Here is a 22,576-nt window from a genome sequence, read left to right as displayed (position 1 = left end):
CAGTGAGTAAAAGAGGCACTTCATCAAAGTCATGTAAATTGGAAACAAAGATAAGTATTTTGGTATAAAAACATTTTGATAGGCAAACATCATGGCATAGTAGGTTAGGCTGCTACTTGGGGTCCCCAGTTCTATATCAGGGCACAGGTTCAAGTCACAGCCACTCAACTTCTGGTCTAGTTTCTTGCTACTTCATGCTGCCAAAAAATGGATAATGACTCAAATGCTTGGCCCCCTGCCACTCACATTGTAGATCTAGAAGAATCTCCTGCTTCCTGGCCTCAGCCAGCCTCTGCCCTGGATGTTGGAGCCATCTGGGGAGTGAATTAGTAGATGAAAGACCTCTCTCCCTTTCCCTTTCTCTGTATTTTTGCCCTTCAAGCAGATGAAACTAAACACCTGTTTTTAAAACTTCATATAAAAATAAAATTAAGGCAAGTTTATTTTAAAATTCTGAAATTCCTTCTTTTTCATTATCTGAAAAGCACTCATAAGCATGGATTTCAAATTTTTGCACCAAAAAGTAAACATCTTTTAATTTCTCTTTCTATAGACAAATTGACATACTCTCATTATTTAGTCCCTAAATATTAAAACCAAAGAAGCCTATACTTTGTACTGCTCAATATAATCCTTCTTGTCTAAAAGCAGTATCTTTTTCTTAGAGGATCTCAAGATGTTGGTTAAGAAAATGATTTCCCAGAGCGGGTAATGTGATGTTAACTGGACCCGCACATGCAGGAGATTCAGAAAGAAAAAGCCAAGTCCATGCAACTCCTTCCCTGGAAATGTCTCACTTGGCTGCCAGGCAAAGTGCTCAGTCTTCAGCATACAGAAGCAGTAACACCCCCTGTAGACCTGTTCTGCTGCTTAGACCTAGTCCCCTGGAACATCCATCACCACTTTGCCTGGCACATTCTTCCACGCTTGTACTTTTTCTGCTTTGTAACTTCTGTCTGTCTTCCCTACCGGAGTGTTAGCTTCCTGAGGGCAGCATCTGGTTCATTCCCCTTAGCACCCAAAGCCTTAAGACTTATTGAGCTATGGGCTGAAGACAGAAGGAACCACTCAGAGATGCTACAGGGCAGAACTCTGAACCAGATGTGACTTTAACCTACATAGCGGGGGTTGGGGGGACATGCAAGGTCACATAGAAGTCAGCTGTGGGATGACACTTAAGTTCAGATCACTTTTTGGAGCTAAAATGTAGGGTCTGGGTAAGAGGGCACATGAAGGTGTCAAGAAGATTAGCCCCTCTTCTAATGGAAAGCAGCAGGCTGGGGAAGGGAAACTGTCCTAGGCAGGAGGTTGGGCAGAGGGAGGAGCAGGAAGCCAAGATACAGTAAATGGTCTAAGTAGATGGACCACCTGTCCCAATCAAGGAGACTGATTTAGCAACTAGAGGATGGTCAAATGATTCACTGCTTTACACACAGGAAAGAGGCATTGCTATTTTGTCTGATATTCAATGAGAAGATACTGTAGGTTCTTAAGTGGGGAAGTTGTATAAAAATAAACATTTAAGAAAAATTATCATTATGATTCTATGAAGACAATACTAGATAACGGAAGACACAAGTAATAGAAGCAATTAAGAGGCCACAAGAGCTGTGATCAAGAAATGAAAGGGCCCCAAACCAGCCTCGCATGACAGAGGGAGGGCCAGCATACAAGGACTATATGACAATTAAACATCCCAAGGGCAAAAACCAGAATGAAGAAATATGGAAAAGCTGAATACAGCAGCAAGGTTGAACTGCTTTGGGGGATAATGCTGGATGCCCTGATATGGGAGAGAGAAGCAGCTTCCTTTCTCAAAGACAGGGGTGGGGAGTCCACTTGGAGAACCCACCCCAGGCAGGGGAAAGGAGAAGACATCCAGTTTGTTTATAAAGTTGTTGAGTTGAATTTGATCGTGGGGACATTAGTTTACCAAGTCTACCATAACAACAAATTGAATGCTCTTGAGGTCCTGAAGACTCAAAATGAAGGTGCCAAAAGGCTTTTTTTAAGGCTTTTCCCTTGGCTTGTGGTTGGTTGTCTTCCTCCTCCATGGGTCTCACATGGTCTTCCCTCCAACTGGGTTCTTCTCTCCTGTTTGAGAAGGGCACCAGGCATGTTGGATCAGAGCCCATCCTTGTGACTTCATGCTAACTTAACTGTCTCTTTAAAGGCTCTGTTTCTGCATCTGTCACATACTGTGTCCCAGGGTACCTTCAGCACATACATCACGGTGGACACAGTTCAATCTGGAACTGTGGGAAAAGTTCAAGGTGAGCATTGGATAGGAAAATGAAAGGTGAAGCCAAGAACCTTGAGAGAGGGCCCATGACCTCTTGTGATAAGAAAGAGAAAAATGCAGCAGTGTTTAAAAACAGAAACAATCCAATTGCTTTAACATAGCCTGGTTTATTTTTTTAATTTATTTTATTTTTTTTTAATTTTTTTTTACTGCAGGGAGTTAGCCATAGTCCTTGGTGGAAGCCGTGGCAGAGATAAACATCATGCCAACACTATGGCAATACAATGAATTTCAAGTAAACAGAGACAATATAGAGGGAAAAGAACCATGTTTCAGTGATTTTGTGGGCTTTTCTGCTTGATGTTCCTTGTGACAATTAAGAGGCAAATGTTTGGGTCCATGAGGTAGCCTAGGAGCTCAAGTCCTCACCTCTCATGTGCCAGGATCCCATATGGGCACCGGTCATATCCTGGTGACCCCACTTTGTTTCCAGCTCCCTGCTTGTTGCCTGGGAAAACAGTCGAGGATGGCCCAAAGCCTTGGGACCCTGCACCCATGTGGGAGACCCGGAAGAGGCTCCTGGCTTCAGATCAGCTCTGGCCACTGTGGCCACTTGGGGAGTGAATCATCAGATGGAAGATCTTCTTCTCTGGCTCCCCTCCTCTCTGTATATCTGACTTTTCAATAAAATAATAATACATCTTTTAAAAAAAAAGAGGCAAATGTTCATGCCTGTTCCTTATCATGGATCCAGCAGCAGCTGCAATGAAGTGACCTTACTTTACCTTATCTTTTTGTTAAGAGTCACATAGAATTTCTGATGTTTCACTTCACTTCCCATGACAATACTTTTTGGGATACATTTTTGGGATCTTCAAACAGGTTATTCTTTGTGATATCAAAATTTGTTGTGGAGGAGATACCACTATTTTAAACATATCTATTTTCTAATTCCTGGGGGAAAAAGTCACAGAATTTAAATCCAAAGCAAGGCACATCATCCCACTTTGACAAGTGATTCAGAAGCTTCTCATGTGTGTTACTGAAATACAGGACCTTCTAATCAAATTTTCCTTTAAGACATCCAGAACATTTCCAGAGGCTTTTTTTTTTCACCGCTATCGTAGTGTCACTAAAAATAGACTTATATTAGAATCAAAAACACTTGTAAGTTAAAGTTTATAAATCCAGTGGAAATCTACATTTCACATGCCTTGTTAAAACACCAAATTTAAAGATTTTTGTCACGAGTACAGCCAAGTCAGTTCTCATCTGACAACTGAGTGCCTGGCAACAGTTTCTACATCTGCTCTTCGTTCATGGATGAAAGACATGAAAGACACAAAGGGAGAAAGCTTATGGAACATTACAGTTCTCTACTTGCCCACTGGTAATTACAGTTGTCTTTCCCCACCTTAGACAACGATCTTTCTTGTCACTGACTCTTCCAAGCAACATAGAACATTTTAGGAAAATGGCTTTGGGATCAGGCTTTCAGGGAGCAAGTCATAGGGCCTAATCTCTAAGGTTTTGCCTTCTTTCAAGATTTTTTTAAAATTTTATTTGAAAGGCAGAGTAAGAGAAACATCTTCTACTTGGCCTGTCCAACCGCCACAATGGCCACAACAGCCACTTCTGGGCAAGGCCAGTGCCAAGAGCCAGGAACTCCCTCTGGTCTTTCACAATGTGACAGGGTCCCAAGCACAGTGGTCACCTTCAAGCCTCCCATACACATTAGCATGTATTCCCTGGTGCGTGTTTTTAGAAGAGAAGCAGAAACAGTCAATCACAGGAAAATTATCTTGGCAGATTTCAATCTGCTGCACCTTTGATCCAGCTTCCTGCTGATGCACCTGTGAAGGGAGCAGAAGATGACCCCAGTCCTTGGATCCCTGCCACAAACCAGGGAGACACAGATTGAGATCCTGGCTCCCAGCTCCTGGCTTCAGCTTTGCTTGTTGTGGTCATTTGGGGAGTGAACCAACAGGTAGAAGATCGATATCTCTCTCTCTCTCTCTCTCATGTGTGTTTGTGTCTGTCACTCTGCCTTTCAAATAAATATATTTATTTTTATAAAATGAAAGGACTGCCTCATATTGAGCAGGATGCCATCATCAAGGCAAACAACATAGAAAGTAGTCGCTGGCCAGAGTGTGGAGAACTTGGAACCTCTGAGGACCTATGTAAAATGGGACCCTATGAAAAGGCAGTAAAAATTACCATATGATCCAGCAGTTCCTCTTCTTGGAATATATGCCCAAAGAGCTCAAAGCAGGAATTGGGACAATTAATTGTACACCTGTGTTCACAGCAGCATTATCACACAGCTAGTATTGTGTTACACAATATCCAACCCAAGTATTCATCATTGCATGAACGAATAAGCATGTGAAATGGAAATACAATGTTATATTAAGTATCCTTTACAGGGAAGAAAAGTTTGACAAATGTTACAATATTTTTTTAAAAATAGAGGATATTATGCTGGGTAAAATAAGTCAGTCACACAGAAAGACAAATACTGTATGATAAGACCTACAGGAATTACCAAAAGCAGTCAAATTCATAGAAATAGAAGATAAATGGTAAGTGCCAGAGACTGGAGGGAAGGGAGAGGGGGATTTTTGTATAACAGGTGGAGAATTTGGCAAGAGGGAAACTTCTAGAAAAGGATGGTGATGATGGTTGCCCAGTAGTGGGGATGGCCTTAATGCAACTGAGCTAAATAGTTAAAAATCATTAACAGGTCAAATCTTATCTTTTTTAAATGTTCTAAATGTGGTGGTTTTTAAATTTTACTCTGATGCAAAACCAAAGATTCCACTACAGCATAGAGAAAAATAACATTAAAAGGTCATGAAAAAGTGGTGTGGGACATGCAGGTTGTGCTGTACAAAAATTCAAGAACTTGCAGATCTCAGAGGAATAGGGTCTCCCTCTTGTGGTCTGCAAAGAAACAGCAGTTCAAAAAAATTAGAATTGATTTTTGTTTTTCCTCACATAAAATCAGAAAATTCAGAAATTCAGAAGTCACCGTGCTTGCCTCTGCTTCAGAATGTGTGTGACCACAGCTTGGAGTCACCTGTATTTACACTTACGGATACTGGATATCAGCAGGGCTTTCTGCTGAGTTGGGGGTCTAGAATATCTACATAGTCTTCCCCTGTGGTTTATCTACATGGGCAACAATGGGCCTTCTCGGGCCTGGTGCCGTGGCCTAGCAGCTTGAACCTCACCTTGAACCTGCTGGGATCCCATGCAGCCCAGTTTCCCATCCAGCTCCCTGCTTGTGACCTGGGAAAGCAGTTGAGGGTGGGCCAAAGCCTTGGGACCCTGCACCCATGTGGGAGACCCAGAAGAGGATCTGGGCTCCTGGCTTCGAATCAGCACAGCACTGGCCATTGCAGTCACTTGGGGAATGAACCATCTGAAGGAAGATGTTTTTTTCTGACTCTCTTCCTCTCTGTATATATCTGACTTTGCAATAAAAATAAATAAATCTTAAAAAAACAAATTGGGCCTCCGCACAACAGAATATCTGGCTTCCAAGTTAGCACTGCACAGGGACAAGGTGGAAATGACTAGAATTTTCTAAGTCTACCCACAGAGGTGATGGTGCCTCTTTTTATCCACACCCATTGCAGCAAGTGATGTAGGCCAGGCCAAGTTTGAGGAAGAGGAACACAGACCCCATCACTCAGTAAGAAGAGAATCAAGCTCAAGCTGCAGGAACAGGGTGTGGGAAAGGAGATACTGATGGCTGCCTTTGAAAGATACAGTCTTGTCACTGTCCACCTGGTAGTAGACACCTTGGTCACCATTCATAGGCATCTCTCCTAGATCTCTGTTACGGCAGTTCAAATTTTGTGATTTGACAGACCCTTGATTCAATCACACCATTCACTTTCCTTGAGTGTGTCTAGTACAGCACAATAAATAAAATGCAAGGACATCATAGTTGGCTGACTATAGTTCAACACAATCTATTATATATCTTTTGAGCAAAGGAAGAGAGCTACAGGGCTGCAATCATAGCATAACAGCACAAAGGGGAAGCTATTGATTGCCAAGGTTGGACCAATATACACTGTACATATCTGTTGAAATCTCACATTGAACTTCATGGATATGTACAATTATTGTTACTAAGAACGTTCATACTTTAAAGGTAGAAGGTAAGATGCAAAAATAAAAATAAAATTCAGAAGAAAAACTCAAAGAGATGTATTAAATAGTGTTTCTTCTGCTCAGAGGAATAAGAAAGATACAGAAACTTTTCCTTTTCCTTGGAGGAGATTCCAAGCATCTTTGACATTATCCTAAGAACAGAATCAATGCAAGTCTCCCTACATTTGACTTTCTTCACCCTGTGGCATGCTTGTTTTTACTAGGTTATCCAGAGAACTTGGCATTTCCTGTTCCCCAGATCCCAGTTAACACTATGCTATCAACACAATGGATTACTGTGATGTTTTACAGAAAACTCAGATAATTAACATTCTTTTGAATGATATGATGATAGAGAGCAGGAGAGGTAAATCTGCCCTGAGAATGTTCATAGAAACATACCAATAGCCTTCAGTTCATACAAACTCCATATTCCTAAATAAATGCACACAACTATTGATTCCTCATAAGAGACTGAATGTAAAATATTTCAGGGGCTGGCATGCTTTCATGGCAGATTAAGTCACAGTCAATGCCTCCAGCATTCCCTCGGGCACCCATTCAAGACCAGGTTGCTCTACTTCCTATCCAGTTCTCTGCTATTATACCAAGAAAATCAGTAGTACACAGTTGAAGTCTTAGCACCCTGCTATCCATGTGGGAGGACTGGACTGAGTTCTGAGCTCTTGACTTCAACTTGATGAACTCATGAATGGATGATCCCACCCCCATAAATCTTTCAAATAAATAAATCTTTTTTAAAAAAAAATGAGTATAAGACATTTACTAATCAAAATCATGTACCAATGCTAGGAGCTTGGTGATGGCTGACAGAAGATATAGCACCTGGTATATCTTTCATGATTGGGGGGCATACTTTTAGTTTCTTGTAGTCCATCATCATTTCTCAATATGGCACTTGGACTTTAAAGCAGCCATACTTCTAAACCCTGGAGGCCAATAAGTCTTTTATTTTGGCACTAATCTCTGAAATTGCAATGGAATATGGTATTGTTTTTGATTTATTATATTTGCCAGAGAGAATGAAAGGGAGGCAGTTTCAGGAGTTTCCTCTTGGCCTTTCCTATCCCAGTGATTTACCACCATGTTAGAGGATCAGCATTGTGGTTATACCAGCTGGTAAGCACATCAATCTCAATTACACACAGCAACTTGAGACTCACTAAGAGCCCATCAGAGTCATAACAGAACAGGTAAGAGAAAGGATTGTATCAACAGTCTAAAAGGAGCTTGTGGTGGCAGTTCAGATGCCCTGATGTTCAATCCAGTTCATTCTATAACTAACAGCACTTTAGAGAGCTCAATGTGCTCTATGCTCTAATTTTCCAGTGTTAGTGTACTCAAAAAAAGGTGACCATAGGTTCCTTTGGATAAACATTGCATATACTTATGGCTTTGAAGATAATTTTTTAGAGGTATCCAGAATCCCTTTATTTGTTGGTTTCTGAACTGGTTTGTATCCAGAAACAGGTCTAAGGTCAGGTTTTACCAATTTGGCAGTTGCTCTCTGTCTCATACTCACCCATTTGTTGGCTTTCTGGGCTGTCCCTAGGAACACCACGCCCTGAGGAACTCCACAGATTCCATGCTCGGCACAGATACCTGACTGATAATTACACCCACTTGCTCTCTGCAAACTGCATGTGCTGTTCTGGGATTCCATGGAACTCACAAACACTAGGGAATCTCCTTTTGTCCTCTTCAGCCTGCACAGAATGATCACCATCAAACTTCTTAACCCATTACTCAGTTACATTATTCCTCCAATGAAAGGATCATCTTCTGGCTCCCCAGGAAACACAGTTCACTGGTAGTTCTGTGGTCAGGCAAAATAAAACCACCCCATAAGGCCCACTGTGCTGAGCTTCCTAACCCTTTTCCTAATAATTTACCAAGGTAGATCTCACATCTTTGTCTCAAGCTTCAAGTTACATTTACATAGCACACTACAGTGTGGAAGGACATTGTCACTAGCCAATGGAAAATGGTCTTGGATCAATAACCACGCCTATCCAATTCAATGCATTGCTCTCAATGCAGTACTCTCAAGATCATTACTGAGGTCTGCGCATGGCATGGGTGGTTAAGTCACCACCTGCATACCAACCTCTCATGTAGGCATCAGTTCAAGTCCACTTCATATTCAGCTCCCTGGTAATGTCTGAGAAAACAGCAGAATATGCCCAAGTACTTGTATTCCTCCCTCCTAATAGAAGACCTGTGTGCAGTTTCAGGTGCTGGGCTTCAACCTGGCCCAGCCCCAGTCACTGCAGTCACTTGGGGAGATAAACTGTGGATAGAAGTGCTTCTCTCTCTCTCTCTCTCTCTCTCTCTCTCTCTCTCTCCCTGCCTAATATGAAACTAGCCCAGACATGGGAGAAAGTTCTAGACATGAAGCCACCATCCCTATTTGGGCATGTGGAAGTATGTGCCCTAATCTTTTGCCTCAGGGCTTTCTCCATAGGTAGCAAGCCAGGAAGTCTCTGGGAATTCACACTCTTGGGGACAACACTCATCCGGTGATGGATGACACTCCACAAGCACACTTCCTGGTCTCCTAGTGTAGGTAAGAATGATTCCGAGGCACATTCTACTTCATTTTTCAGAGGATAATGATCCTGTTGGCTTCCAATAACCAGTCCCATGCTCAACCTTCCTTCTTTGTCTTATTATTCCGTTCCTTATTTCCGATCCCCTAGGATCACTTCCAGAAGATGCCATGTGTATTCATGCCCATGTCAAAGGCTATCCTCTGAGGAGAATACAAACTAAGACAAACTGCATCAGTTGAGGTTTTGAGAGGAAGAAAGTGCCTTTAAGCTGGATAACTAAAGAGAATTTGACAAGAGAACATTCAGTAGCATGGGGCAGGGTTAGAGTAATGAGAGATGGTACAGAACTGCAGAACTTCTAATCGTGAGGTTGCTTAATGTCAGCAAGGAGATGAGCAATTACTAGAAGTAAATGAAAGGATTATAAGAAAGCTGTTGGGGCCTGGCGCCATGGCCTGGTGGCTAAAGTCCTTGCCTTGAACGTGCCGGGATCCTAGATGGGTGCCGGTTCTAATCCCAGCAGCTCCACTTCCCATCCAGCTCCCTGCTTGTGGCCAGGGAAAGCAGTCGAGGACGGCCCAAGCCTTGGGACCCTGCACCCATGTGGGAGACCTGGAGGAGGTTCCTGGCTCCTGGCTTTGGATCAGCACAGCACCAGCTGTTGCAGTCACTTGGGGAGTGAATCATTGGACAGAAGATCTTCCTCTCTGTCTCTCCTCCTCTCTGTATATCTGACTTTGTAATAATAAATAAATAAATATTTTAAAAAAGAGAGAGAGCTGCTGAGTTGAAGTGGAAGCTTTCAATAAACCGACCAAGGCTAAACCTAGGATGAGGTCAGTGGGGGCTTCTGGATGCAATATTTTATGAAGCTATTCACTCTTAGAATCATGGCAGACAACCTGGACGAATTTCCTTAAAATTGGTGTTCAAGAGAAGTAAACAGAGGATGGAAGATCTCTCTACATATGTCTGTATTTGTCTCTCAGCTCTCTAATATTCAAATAAAAACGAAAATTTGGTGTCCTAGGCCTTTTATGCTGTACCCTAGTCCAGCACTGAAATGATGACTAAATGGTAGGAGGTAATTTTTCTCTCATCCTTTGATGTATTACTGATATCTACAAATTGCTGAACCCAATTCTAAAGCCAGAGTTAAGAACATTTTGTGGCAACTGTCTAGGTATACAAGGTTAGAGAGTGGCAGGTAGGTTTCACCAAGGGAGCATGTCACAGAACTTACGACAAGATAAATCAAGATCGAAATTAGAAAGGTATCTGTAATGTCCCAAATTAAATATGTCCCACAGGATTCCCTAAAGTACATTTATAGATTAGTTCATGCACTAAGAACTCCTGTTCCAATAAGGCCCTTTTCATAGTGAGCCTTGGAAATTTCTCTCCCCCATACTGATCCATCGCATTCATAGAAATTAGTGGTATTTGTGCAGCACTGGAGTGCAGATGACGCACTCTTCAGGCTCAAAAGAGGAGAAAATTTAGTTTCTTGCCTTAGTCTTATTGGTGGGAAACTTTGTTCAAAACCTATTCTCTATCCTACACTGTGACACCAATTTCACTTTCCTAAAGCAATATTTCCATCAGATCCTTGCCTCAAGTAGCAGATGATCTAATCATGGCATAGAGTCAAAACAGGCCACAGGAGTCATCTAATTTCTTTTACAGCCAAGTGAAGCCCAACAAAGGTAGTGACTTATACAGAACAAGACACTAATTATTCTGCCAAGGAACCATCATTAACCTTAGCCATTTCTACTTATTGATATCTTTTGATAAGGTCAAACTCAAATGCCATCTCTTTTATGAAGGCTTCCCAAGATGTGTCTCAGATCAAGGATGTAGTAGCAGAAGGGATGAAGACAGCTAAATTGTTGGACCTCGGGCATATTTTGATGTAGATGTGGACAGTATTTCCAGTGAACCAAATGAAAATGTACCAGGTAGATGGCACTGTCACTTTTTGACACTGAAGCGGAGGTGGCTAGAAGGTAAAAGGGATGGACACCCAGGACACAAGAGGAAGAGTGATAACGTCAAGGTTAATGAGAAAGTGAATTTACATGGAAAAGGAGCAAGACTGGTGGCTTTGAGTGTCCATGGAGAAGTAAAGCCATGAATTGGAATTCTTTGTGAGTCCTTGGGAAACAACACTGAATTTAACTAAATTTCCTCACAACTTTTATTGGTTTGCACATGTAGATACACCGTTTCCCATGTCTTTAAATATATATAAGTGATAATTTGATGCTAACAGATACATGCATACATCAAGCATAATTTACTACATACCTGTGAATGCTCCACCATACCTTACAATTGGACCTTTGCCAACACTGTTTTCCCTTTATTCTCCTTCCTAATTCCATTTTCCTGACCACTCTCCTACCCCAACTCATATCATAGATCTGTTTTTTACCATTCTCTTACCTTAAAATCCAAAACTACATATTTTTGCCTGAGTATATTTTAAGCTGTCTTATCACTTGAGCTTTATAAAAATTGGCACCAGGACTTTATTTTTTACAGTCAGCATTACATTAGTAAGATCTATGCTATTATGTGTATTCATTCATTTGCTCTGCTTAATCATGTGACTAGGCTATATTTAGTTATACATTTTTCTATAAAAGCATTTATGGGTTGCTTCTACTGTTCTACTATCATTAACAGTGTTGCTTTGCGGCTGGTGTGGTGGCATTGTGGGTTTAAATCCGTTTGCTACAATCCATACTAATGTGCCTGGAAAAGCAACAGAATGTGGCTCAATGGCTTCAGCCCCTGCACCCCTCTGGGAGACCCTGAAGAAGCTCCTGGCTTCAGTCCAGCTCATCCTTGGCCACTGTGGCCATGTGGGCAGTGAACCAGAAGATGGGAGGCTTTTATCTCTTTTTATCTCTCTGTGTGTCTCTTCCTCTCTCTCTAACTATGCCTTTCAAATAAATAAAATATCAGAGAATGGGATGACAGCTTTAAAAAAATAAGTGTTACATTGAGCATTTTTTAGTTTCCTGGCAAAGGTATATGGAAATATACAAGAATGTAATTGTTGAACCAGATGGTATATGAATGTTCACCTTTACAAGATCATGGCAAAATGCTTTTCCAAGTGGCTAAATCAATTTACACCTACACAAGTAAAACGTAAGAATCCCCAGTATTACAGAATGTCTACAATTTGGCATAGCCAGATTTGTCATTTATCGCATGGAAATAATCACTCATTTTGGCAACTTTCGTTTCATTGTATTCAAATTAACAATGAGACTGAGCACTTTTTTTTTAAAAACATATACTTACTGGCCATAGCCCCTCTTCCAACATTCCAGTATTCCTTCTCTAACTATCCTTTCCACAGTCTATCAACCACTGAAATCGACTGTCATCTACTTTCGCACCAAAGGTAAGATGCTTCTAATGATTACAAATCATTTTACATCTGACACATGCAGATCTGCTATCTTTCTTTTTAGGGCGTATAAGAGATACCCTGATAAAGTCTGATTTTAAATGTATTTTTAAACTGCCTATGAGTTGGGAGCCTTTGGCAATTTTCCACATATCGCTAACTGAATTTTCCTAAGATCAAGGTTTCCTGCCTTGTCACTTTGACGTTTCCCTTGTCACTCTGCCTCTCACACTGGCAGTAAGACAGGCAGCACTGTGATTCTCTTACCCATTCATAGTTGGAGACTTCACAAAAACGGAGGAAACGAAACTGCCAGGTAACAAAAAGGAGATTCTCAAGTCCCCAGGACACAGGTCCATTTGTGGTGTCCTGACCAATCAAGTTTTATCTACTCATAGCAGCTACACAAGGTAATAGCCACATCTACGCTCAAGACGCGACATTCACGGTCCTGAACTCCCGTGCAAGCCACGAGAAAGCAGCACAGCCAGACGCGCAAACGCCCAACCCGGGAGAAAACACACCCTCGTGCTCGGGTCTTCTCCCGCGGGGAAAGTTCTTTGAAACTGAACAGAGGAAAGTTGTCTTACGATTGCATCTCGCACTTTCGGCATTATCTTTCCGGGAACAATAAAATTCCAAACCCTCCCCAAAAAACTTGACAACACAATTTCTTAAATGATAGTACTATGGAGCTTTTGTTTCTTCTTCTATTTCTGTTTTGCGGGATTTATTTAGCTTTTTCAGACTGAACCAGCCCACAGGCGCCTGTGGGGAAACTGCAACTCTTCCGGGCGCAGCTGCCTGGGAGGCGGGGCGTACCTGTGACGTCAGTGCTACGGGGCGGAGGCGACGGTGTGTGGAGCAGGCTCCGCGTGCAGTGTGGCTGCCGGTCGCCGGCTGCTTTCTCCTGGGCCTGGAACTGCGAGAAGGGATGGCAGACGATCTTGGAGACGAGTGGTGGAAGAACCAGCCGGCAGGAGCAGCCAGCAGTCCAGGTACCTAGTGTGCCCGCACTGCCGGGGGGCCTCCTCTCCGGGAGCCCCCCAGCCCCTCAGCCCCTGGGGCTGTCACTGTGGCGGTGGGTCACGGGGCTGTGGGGTGTGTGGGAATCGCACTCCCGCGGGGTCTCCTCTTCCCTTAGCCCCTCGCCCCCTGGGGCTGTCACTGTGGCGGTGGGTCACGGGGCTGTGGGGTGTGTGGGAATCGCACTCCCGCGGGGTCTCCTCTTCCCTTAGCCCCTCGCCCCCTGGGGCTGTCACTGTGGCGGTGGGACACGGGGCTGTGGGGTGTGTGGGAATCGCACTCCCGCGGGGTCTCCTCTTCCCTTAGCCCCTCGCCCCCTGGGGCTGTCACTGTGGCGGTGGGTCACGGGGCTGTGGGGTGTGTGGGAATCGCACTCCCGCGGGGTCTCCTCTTCCCTTAGCCCCTCGCCCCCTGGGGCTGTCACTGTGGAGCCCAAACACTTCTGTCATTGTTTGCGGCTTTCTTAGGTATGTATGCAGCAAACTGGATTGAAAGTGGAGCAGCCAGGGCACTGCAACCAATGCCCATAAGGGATGCTGGCATTGCACATCAAGAGTTAACGTGATGCATGACAGTACTGGCCCCTCATTCTAGTTCTTTGATGCCATCTCTTACAAGGCATCCTATTAGATTAGGACTTTAGGTAATAATTAAGTTTGAAATTGCTAAATGATTATTATCTGCCAGATACTACTTTGATAGCTTTACATGTAGTAGCTCTTTTAATCTTCACAAATAGTTACCATTATCTCATTTTACGATGAGGAAATTGAGGCATTGAGAAATTATGTTTCTCAGTACGATGATGAGATGTGGTTCATTTGTAGGCAAACAAATCAGAATCTGTTTACTTTTTCATAATAGTTATTGTATTTTTCTTTTCAAGAAAGTATTTACTTTAAAGTCACCATTTCAGAGAAGAAGGACACAAAGAAAGGGAGAGAAATCTTTCATTTATTCATTCATTCCCCAAACAGCTGCTACTCTGGGGACTGAGTCTAGCCGGATGCTTCATCCCGTTCCCCCATGTGGATAGCAGGAGCCCAAGGAGCAGCTCCCACTGCTGTCCTAGGCACATGAACAGGGAGCCAGAGCTCTTCCAGGATGTTGGCATTGCAGGGAGTGGCTTCACTCACCAAGCCACAACACTGACCTTGATAATTTTTATAATTTTCAGATGTAAGACTTCTGTCTCTAAAAGAAAAATTCTTTATTTATTTGGCAAGACTTATGGTTAAAACCCTTTATTTACGTATATCATTTAATCAAAGTATGTCTACGAAATCTCAGTCTTCCAAAGTTAGTTTCTCCTTCTAAAACCATTGGATGCTCAGAGCTTTGCCATTGGATTCCGAGACCTTTCTCTTTGCCAGTAACTCAGCAATGATCCTGGAGTTCAAGAATCACGTGCCTAGCTAGCTTCTCGAAATTTTTCCTCAGTTATTTAACAAAAAGACCTCATGTGAACAAGGCTCAGCTACCAAATTATACTCCAAACTTGCTTTTTCTCCCCACACTTCCTTATCAACTCCACAGTTTCACAGTGTAAATAGTACAGTATGCATTTATTTCTTTTCCCTCTTATGTTTCATCTAGCAGGTACTAGAAAGGATGTTCTTGTCTTTTTTATTTTTTTTTTCATTTTTCTCCTTTGTTCTCTCCATCAGAGTGCACACCATTCTCTTTTAGTGTGGTGGGTTCCTATTAGGGCTCTCAGTTTCTTTCATTCTTTTGTTTTTAAAGATATATTTATTTCAAAGGCAGATTTAAGAGAAAGAGAGACAGAAATTGATTTTTCTGTCTGCTGGTTCACTTCCCAAATGGCCAAAACCATGAGCTAGGAGTCTCACCCGGGTCTCCCATGTGGGTGCAGGAGCCCAAACATTTGGCTCATCTTCTGCATTTCTAGGCACTTTAGCAGAGAGCTGAATCAGAAGTGTAGCAGCTGGGATTTGAGCTGGTGCCCACAGGGGTACTGGCACTATAGACAGAGTCTCCCAGTTTCTTTGTCTCTTATTCAGCAACTAAATTGATCCTTTAAAATTTTAATTTCTTTTTAGAATTTATTTGAAAGCCAAATGCCTGCCATAGCCAGGGAAAGGCCAAGAGAAAAGAGCCAGATCTCAATCCAGATCTTTCATGTGGGCGGCATGCAGCCAAGTTCCTGAGCTGTTAGCTGCTGCCTCCAAGTAGTGGGAAGCTGTAACTGGAAGCAGAGTGGTGACTTGAACCCAGCTACTCCAGTGTGCAATACGGGCATTCCAAGGGGTGTCTGAGAACCTCTCAGTACTTTTATGTGTTTAAAGGCTTCTCTGAAAGGTAGGAAGGAAAGACAGAGAGATTCTACAGCCTCTGATTAATTCCCCAAATTCCCTCAACAGTCAAGACTGGCTCAAGGTGAAGCCAGGAACATAGATTTCCCACATGGATGGCTGGGACCTAGTACCTGGGTCATGATGTGCTACCTGTTATCAGGAAAGAAGGTTGGAATTGGTGGAAGGACTCAAGCCCAGCACTGATAGGAGATGCTGCCACCCCAGGAAATCTGACCACCCACTGCCTCACAGTTTCCACCCCTGTCCCTGTCCCACCCACCACCTCCAATCCTTTTAAAGAAGTCAGATGATATTCTTGCTTAAGTTCCAATATGTCACCCACAGGTAACAGAATAAAACTGATCACCTTACCATGGCAGTGATCTGCGAGATCTTATACTACTGTGTGGTATGTTCTGTTACGGCATTCCTGCCACACTAGACTTCGCTGTGTTCCTCAGCAGTCCGGGCTCATTTCTGTCTGAGCCGTTTACAACGCCTGTTCCTATTCCCTTCTGTGTTGCCTTAATGTTAAGAACTAGTTCATATTTCCTACTTGGACTTTTCCTGGTTAACTAGTCTATGGTCACTAGCTAATTATGTTACTGCTTTCCTGGAATTGTCAGCAGGGCTTTTAGTGTGTTACTTGTTAAATGAGTAACACATCTTTCATGCTAGAATGTGCTTCATGTGAACAGGGGTTTTGTTTATCTTGTGCTTAGAGCCTGGAATAGTATTTAGGTATGTAGAAGGCAATTATTAAGTATTTCTTCATAAGCCATTTAAGTGTTAATATTTCACAGTCTGTCTTGGAGATCCCAGCCCAGCAGTTTGTTGTGCAGAAAACTTTGGTCTGCTGAAAGAATCATCAAAATTCTGTGTAGGCCTCTGGAAGATTTGGCAGACACTGTTTTTCTTTTATTAAAATTTTATTAGCAGACCTCATATTGTAGCAGCGTGGGTTAAGCCACCACTAACAATGTCAGCATCACATATCAACAGATATATCCTATATTGGGGCCCCTGGCTTCTGATCCGGCTCCCTGCTAATATGCTCAGGAAGGAATATAACGCATTGACCCTGCCACCATGTGGAAGATCAGGATGGAGTTTCTGGCTGTTGGCTTCAGTTCGGTCCAATTCCGGTTGTTGAGACCATCTGGGTAATGAACCAGTGGATGGAGGATTGATTATTTTTGTCCCTCTCCCCCACAACCACCCTGCCTTTCAGATCATTCAGTTTTTTTAAATTACATTAGCAGTCTTTGTTATACAGCAGTGTTTTAGTAACATTTTGTTCTGACTATATTTGAAGTTATCTATATAAATTATATATTAAAAAGGGACAACAGACTGTTTCTTTATAAATGAGCCCACATATTCTATTGATGATAGCTTTTGTCATCTCTGTTTAATGTGATTATTCTGGTTTAAGTGATCTCAGTGAGCATTATAACTTTTTGGTTGATAATATCATTAGTAGTGTCACATTCAAATCACGTTGCTTTGTCAATGCTATTTTCTTTCTGCAAGTGGTGAAGTGGTAGTATTATCTTGTATCTTTCCTTTAAACGAGAATATCCAAGTTTGTTTTGTTTTGATTTTTTACTTTTTGACACCCAAGTTCCTTCATAGTGTTGATTTTGTGTATAAACAACTATGCCTGGTAGGTGTTATAAAGTGTTACCTGTGCAAGTAAAATTCCAACTTGGGGTAGAATGTATGTTAAATGTTGATGACACAGAATAGAGGATCAACTTCAGGTACTGTGATTTTCATAATCATTTATTAATCTCCTTTGCTTCACCCAGTTTTAGACATTGTCTTGTACATATATGTGGTTCAATTAAAAATGGTAAGAATATTAAGACATATTTAAGGGCAAAAATTGGTTGAGGTGAATTAAAAAATTAGTAGGAAGCAAAAAGAGGATAAAGCAAATTAAATTATTACTTATTGCTCTGTGTTGAAGACTAACAGACTTAACATTCATGGGCTAATTTTACTTTATATAATTTTTGTGGTTCTTACAGATTATTAAATGAGCAGTTTGTGACAGCAATTATGAAAGTTTAAAGGTTCAAGTTCATAGATCTTTCTGCCAATCAGATGTGTTATAGTTCCTGCTGTAATTTTGTTAAATGTCCATCAGTTTTTTGAAAAATGTTTTGAAGGGCTGGAAATATTTTTCCACATTCTTCATTCATCAGAAATAAGATACAGCATAATAAATGAATGTGACTGTGTGCCAGTAAAACATTATGGGCAATAAAATTTGAATTTCATGTAATTTTCACCTATCACATAGCTCTTGAAACTGAGCCCCCAGATAGTGTCTTGAATGCAGATACTAAACTGTCAAGCCCTGGTCTTCCCCATTCCCTCTCTTAGTTTAGCTCACTGAATTCAGGGAGTTGGACAGTTTGGCCCTACAACTTTTTGATCATTTGACTCATGAGATAATTTGCTTTTCAATAGATAACATAGTATTGTCCCACAGGACTTCTTTTAGAGAAACTTTGGGTTTTGGTGAGAAAGTACTGCCTGCAAGTAGACCTCAGATTGTCTGCAGCCCACTTGGCCATTGTACCAACCGTGCAAGGCAATCTGGTCAGGCTAGGTCTAACCACCTGTGGGCCTCCTGGACCACCATGACAAAGCTGGTGATGTTGTCACTCATCTAGTGAGAAGCCTTGGTGTCTGATACTTTCACAAGGGCAGCGCCCCTTTTCTTAAAGCCTCTTTTTTTTTAAAAGCCTCTTTCAGGGCCCAGCGCGGTGGCGCAAGTGGTTAAAGGTCCTCACCTTGCACGCCCGGGATCCCATATGGGTGCCGGTTCTAATCCCGGCAGCCCCGCTTCCCTTCCAGCTCCCTGCCTGTGGCCCGGGAAAGCAGTCGAGGACGGCCCAAGGCTTTGGGACCCTGCACCCGCGTGGGAGACCCGGAAGAGGCTCCTGGCTTCGGACTGGCATAGTATTGGCCCGTTGCGCTCACTTGGGGAGTGAATCATCGGACGGAAGATCTTCCTCTCTGTCTCTCCTCTCTGTATATCCGCCTTTCCAATGAAAAAATAATAAAAATAAATCTTTAAAAAAAAAAAAAAGCCTCTTTCAAACCCTCATTCAGGAGGGCAATAGTTCTTGACACTTGAGCTGCTACCCATTCAACTGGCTACAGATTAAATGTTCTCTTGACCCTCAAACCTTGTCCTTATTTTGATTGGACGTAGGGACAAGGGATTGAGCTTTTAGTAACAGTCTTCTCTTGATTTTTTTTATTATTAAAAATTAAATATTTTCAACTTGCAAGCCATATAAAGCAGACCATCAACAGAATTTGGCCTATGGACCATAGTTTACAGACCTTGCCCCAGACCAAGACTCAGGCTGTGAGTCGTATGTCTCCAGAAGAGGATGAAATCGAAACAACTCGGGGAGAATTAGGTTTTGTATTCATTATTACATTAGTCCCTGATTATTAGTCATACCAGCCACATTCCTATTAAAATCAGATAACTGATTTCAAAAAATTATATGGGATTAGTTCAGAAATCATTGAAGCTAAGTAACTGAGGATTGGGAAAAGACTCCAGTATAATAGTATTAGGCTTAAAAAAAAAGCTATAAATTGGGTTGGTTTTCATCCACTTGGACTTTTATCTGTTTTTAAAAATTTAATTAAAATCATTCTACAAGTATGAGAGACCATATTTCAGCAGAGATGGCATTGTACTTGGGGATGATTCTTTGTACTTCAGTTGTGTTACGTGTCTATTACATACGGGTAAAGCAACCACCGTTTTTGTTAAGCTCCAATTGTATTTTCTGTATTAAGTTGTATTTTTATTTTCAATTTATTACGTGCTGCTTAAGATAAGCATTTTTTTGGTTAGTAATCCATTTCATAAAATAGAACTTTAAAAGCTTTTGTCAATGAAATGTGTTGCTCCTGTTTTTTTTTTGCTTGCTGTTGAACTTGTGCCAGCTTGATACAGCAATGTACTTTCTCTTGATGTGGGAGAGGAAACAATGGAGTTACTCTCAACACAAAACCAATTTTGTGCTCCCCTTGAAAGGAAAGCCTGTTCAGGGTGTTTAGTTTTGTGTGCCTGTTGTTAATGCATTTTTTCCTTCATTTTATGCTTCTTTGTTATCTGTTTGCCTTTCACTCTAGAGTTTTGTTTTTTTTTTTTTTTTTTGCCTGTTAGATAATATCCAGTGTTGCATGTCACTGCTTTCCTAACCCTGTCAGATAGCATTCATCTCTTAGCACGCCTTTTCCCTTAAGCCCTGACTGAATTGTCCTTATCTCTCTCATCTGCTCATCTGTTCATTGAAGATTGAGCACATGGCTGCCTCTTGGCAGGCATAGCACTATGCACTCCACACATCCAAGTGTTGTCTTTATAATCTTCTTTAAGCAGATTTCTTCCCACTGTTCTCTTATGCTTTCCTTCTACTTAAATTTTTGCCTTTTCTGGTTTTCCATTTCCTTGACCTCTCTGTCTTCTCCTTTTTGCCACTGCTGGGGCTGCTGTACCTCAGCCTTCTTGGTGCTGCCCAGCTCTTCCTCTTCCCAGAAGCTGATGGGCCTGAGCGATTGTGCAGGGACCTCAGTGCACTGACCATGGGTTTTGGACCGACTGTCTCCTCCTGATCTGCTGGTCTTCCAGGACAGCCAGCAGAAGCAGTCTTTACCTAGGAGGGTTTCTTCCTGAATCAAGTCTCCAGTTTTCAGCCAAAGGTCATAGAAAATCTTGTACTCTTGATTTATTTTCTCGCTGACTGAGGCTTTATGAGATATAATTCTTCAATATAAAAAAGTCTTCTTTGTCTTAAAGTTCCGTTGTATTACTCTGTCCACACTGAATTACAGACAGACTTTTCTCTTGAGTTTTCAGTGTGATACAAATAATTCCTTTTAGCTTATTGCCAGACATCTGTGTGCAGCCTCCCAGATGGCCTTTTGAATCCGTTCAGTAGGTCACATGAAGAACAGCAACTATTACTTCTGTTTATTATTTTTTCCTTGTAATTAAAAGCTAAACACATTCTTGTCTTAAGAAATCAAAATTGTAGACCGTAAAGTATGATATTTTTAAAATTGTGCTGTCATATTTATGGGAATAATCTATATTGAAGTAGATTAAGAATTCTTACTAGCGTGTTTTCTTAGCAACTCATGGTTGTTCTGTAAAGTTGTCTGGACCACAGTATGCTGTTTTTACCAGAAAACTGTTAAATTCAAACCTATGGGGCCCAGCACAATTGCCTAATGGCTTAAATCCTCACCTTGCATGAAGAAGTTTCTCTCTGTCTCTGTAAATCTGCTTTTCCAATAAAAATAAATAAATCTTAAAAATAATTCGAACCCATGCTAGGCTGATGAAACAACTTTGAGTTGGGTTACAGTTAAAAGTAAAGATGAGGTGAGTTTGGTGTTACTTGTATGCATGTGCAAATATGCTTACAGAAGCTAAATCATTGTAGCTGTGCTGCTCTGCTTTGCTGGCATGATCTCCACCATGTCCATCAGCCTGTGAGTGACCCGTCTTATCAGTTTGCCACTTCTTGGAGATTTCTTGGAGATGAGGACCTTCCTCTCTGGCCTCCTGGAGTGGTTATTCTCTTTCCAAATAGTTCCACAGATGAATGTCCAAGCAGTGCATTGATATGACTTACCTTCTTCCTCCCATGTGAAGGAAAGTGTTGGAGGTAACTGTCCTTACAATATGTAGCTTCCCACAGCCATTTTGGTGATTAGGCTTGTCCATAGGTACTTTACTAGAAATCTTAGTGATGCCTGTAGATTTTGGCTTAGGGATCCGTATTGGGATTCTCTGTTTGTAAACCTCTTTGATCTTTAATTTAAAAAGAAAGAAAAGGGCAGTTAATGATACTGCTGGTGGAGAAGTAGATATTGTTTAGGACGTGGAGTCAGGCACCAATATTTGGTTTTGAAAACCCTAAATTCTAGAAACACATCAGATAAAAGATTAATGATAAATTCAGGAAGGCAATTCTGTAACTGTATGTTAATATAATTCTTAAGGCTCTTGCTAGTAGTGATAAATAAAGTGATAGAGTATATTTATTGGGATGTAGTATAGTAGGAGATGGTGGGGTTCCAAATTAATCTCAATAAAGAGCCAAGAAATTGCCAGGAAAGAAAGGTTACTTTCAACTGATTGGTCTTGGGGAGTACCATCTAAGTGAAGCCTTTTAGGGTTTGCTAACAGCAGGATGAAGAAAGGCTTTCCAGGATAAGAGAATACTTATGGCAGGAATAGGAAATACTTTGGACAACGTATTTTTTCCTTAGTTGGGAAAACGTTTCAAATGTAGTTGAGAAGTGGAATGATTTCAAGTTATGATGTATTTGAGAGGCAGGATGGGAAGGTAAACTGGTTCCAAATAGATGAAATTGTAGGTATAGGAAAGTGAGTCAGGGAACTACATTATGGAGGTATCACACTGTGTTAATGTTACATTGTGTTAGTTCACTGGTTATGTGAAATGAGAGAGTCAAATGAAGGAACAAAGTATGTTAAAGTAGTATGAAAGAGTTACGGATTGAATAAGCTTGTCTTTACTTAAAAATGTAGTCTTATTTTAATGTATAAGAAAAATACATTTATGTAAGAATGCTTGCTGGTACGGAGATGGGGAAAGGTCTCTGCTAACTGTAGCTGTCCTAGCTCAGAATCAGTAATTATTGCTTTTCCCTCAGATTGTTTCGTCCTTTCCTTATATATTCACTAAGTACAGTTATTCTTAAAGGAATCTTAGAAATATATTTGTTTTTATTATATATTTTTAATAGCGGT

The 22,576-nt window shown here is 41.5% G+C and overlaps 2 protein-coding genes across 3 annotated transcripts in view; one reads left to right on the top strand and one right to left on the bottom strand.

The window, feature by feature from the left end:
- Positions 1–13,242: 13,242 nt before the first annotated feature.
- Positions 13,243–22,576, top strand: part of CMSS1 (cms1 ribosomal small subunit homolog) — a 325,215-nt gene continuing 315,881 nt past the window's right edge. The window contains exon 1 of the mRNA XM_040980584.1: positions 13,243–13,407. Within this exon, the coding sequence (XP_040836518.1) occupies positions 13,344–13,407 (64 nt within the window). The 5' untranslated portion in view covers positions 13,243–13,343. The remainder of the gene's footprint in view (positions 13,408–22,576) is intronic.
- The window catches only part of FILIP1L (filamin A interacting protein 1 like), a 93,981-nt gene continuing 92,540 nt past the window's right edge, over positions 21,136–22,576 (bottom strand). The window contains exon 4 of one of the 2 annotated variants that reach the window (XM_040980580.1): positions 21,136–21,610. In XM_040980580.1, the coding sequence (XP_040836514.1) occupies positions 21,475–21,610 (136 nt within the window). In that variant the 3' untranslated portion in view covers positions 21,136–21,474. The remainder of the gene's footprint in view (positions 21,611–22,576) is intronic. The other variant, XM_040980576.1, reaches the window with a different exon arrangement.

The sequence above is a fragment of the Ochotona curzoniae genome, unplaced genomic scaffold (genome assembly GCF_017591425.1).
Source record: "Ochotona curzoniae isolate NIBS_2020 unplaced genomic scaffold, NIBS_Ocur_1.0 contig_3498, whole genome shotgun sequence".
In the NCBI taxonomy this organism is placed as follows: Eukaryota; Metazoa; Chordata; class Mammalia; order Lagomorpha; family Ochotonidae; genus Ochotona; species Ochotona curzoniae.
This window is presented reverse-complemented; position numbering and strand designations above follow the sequence as displayed.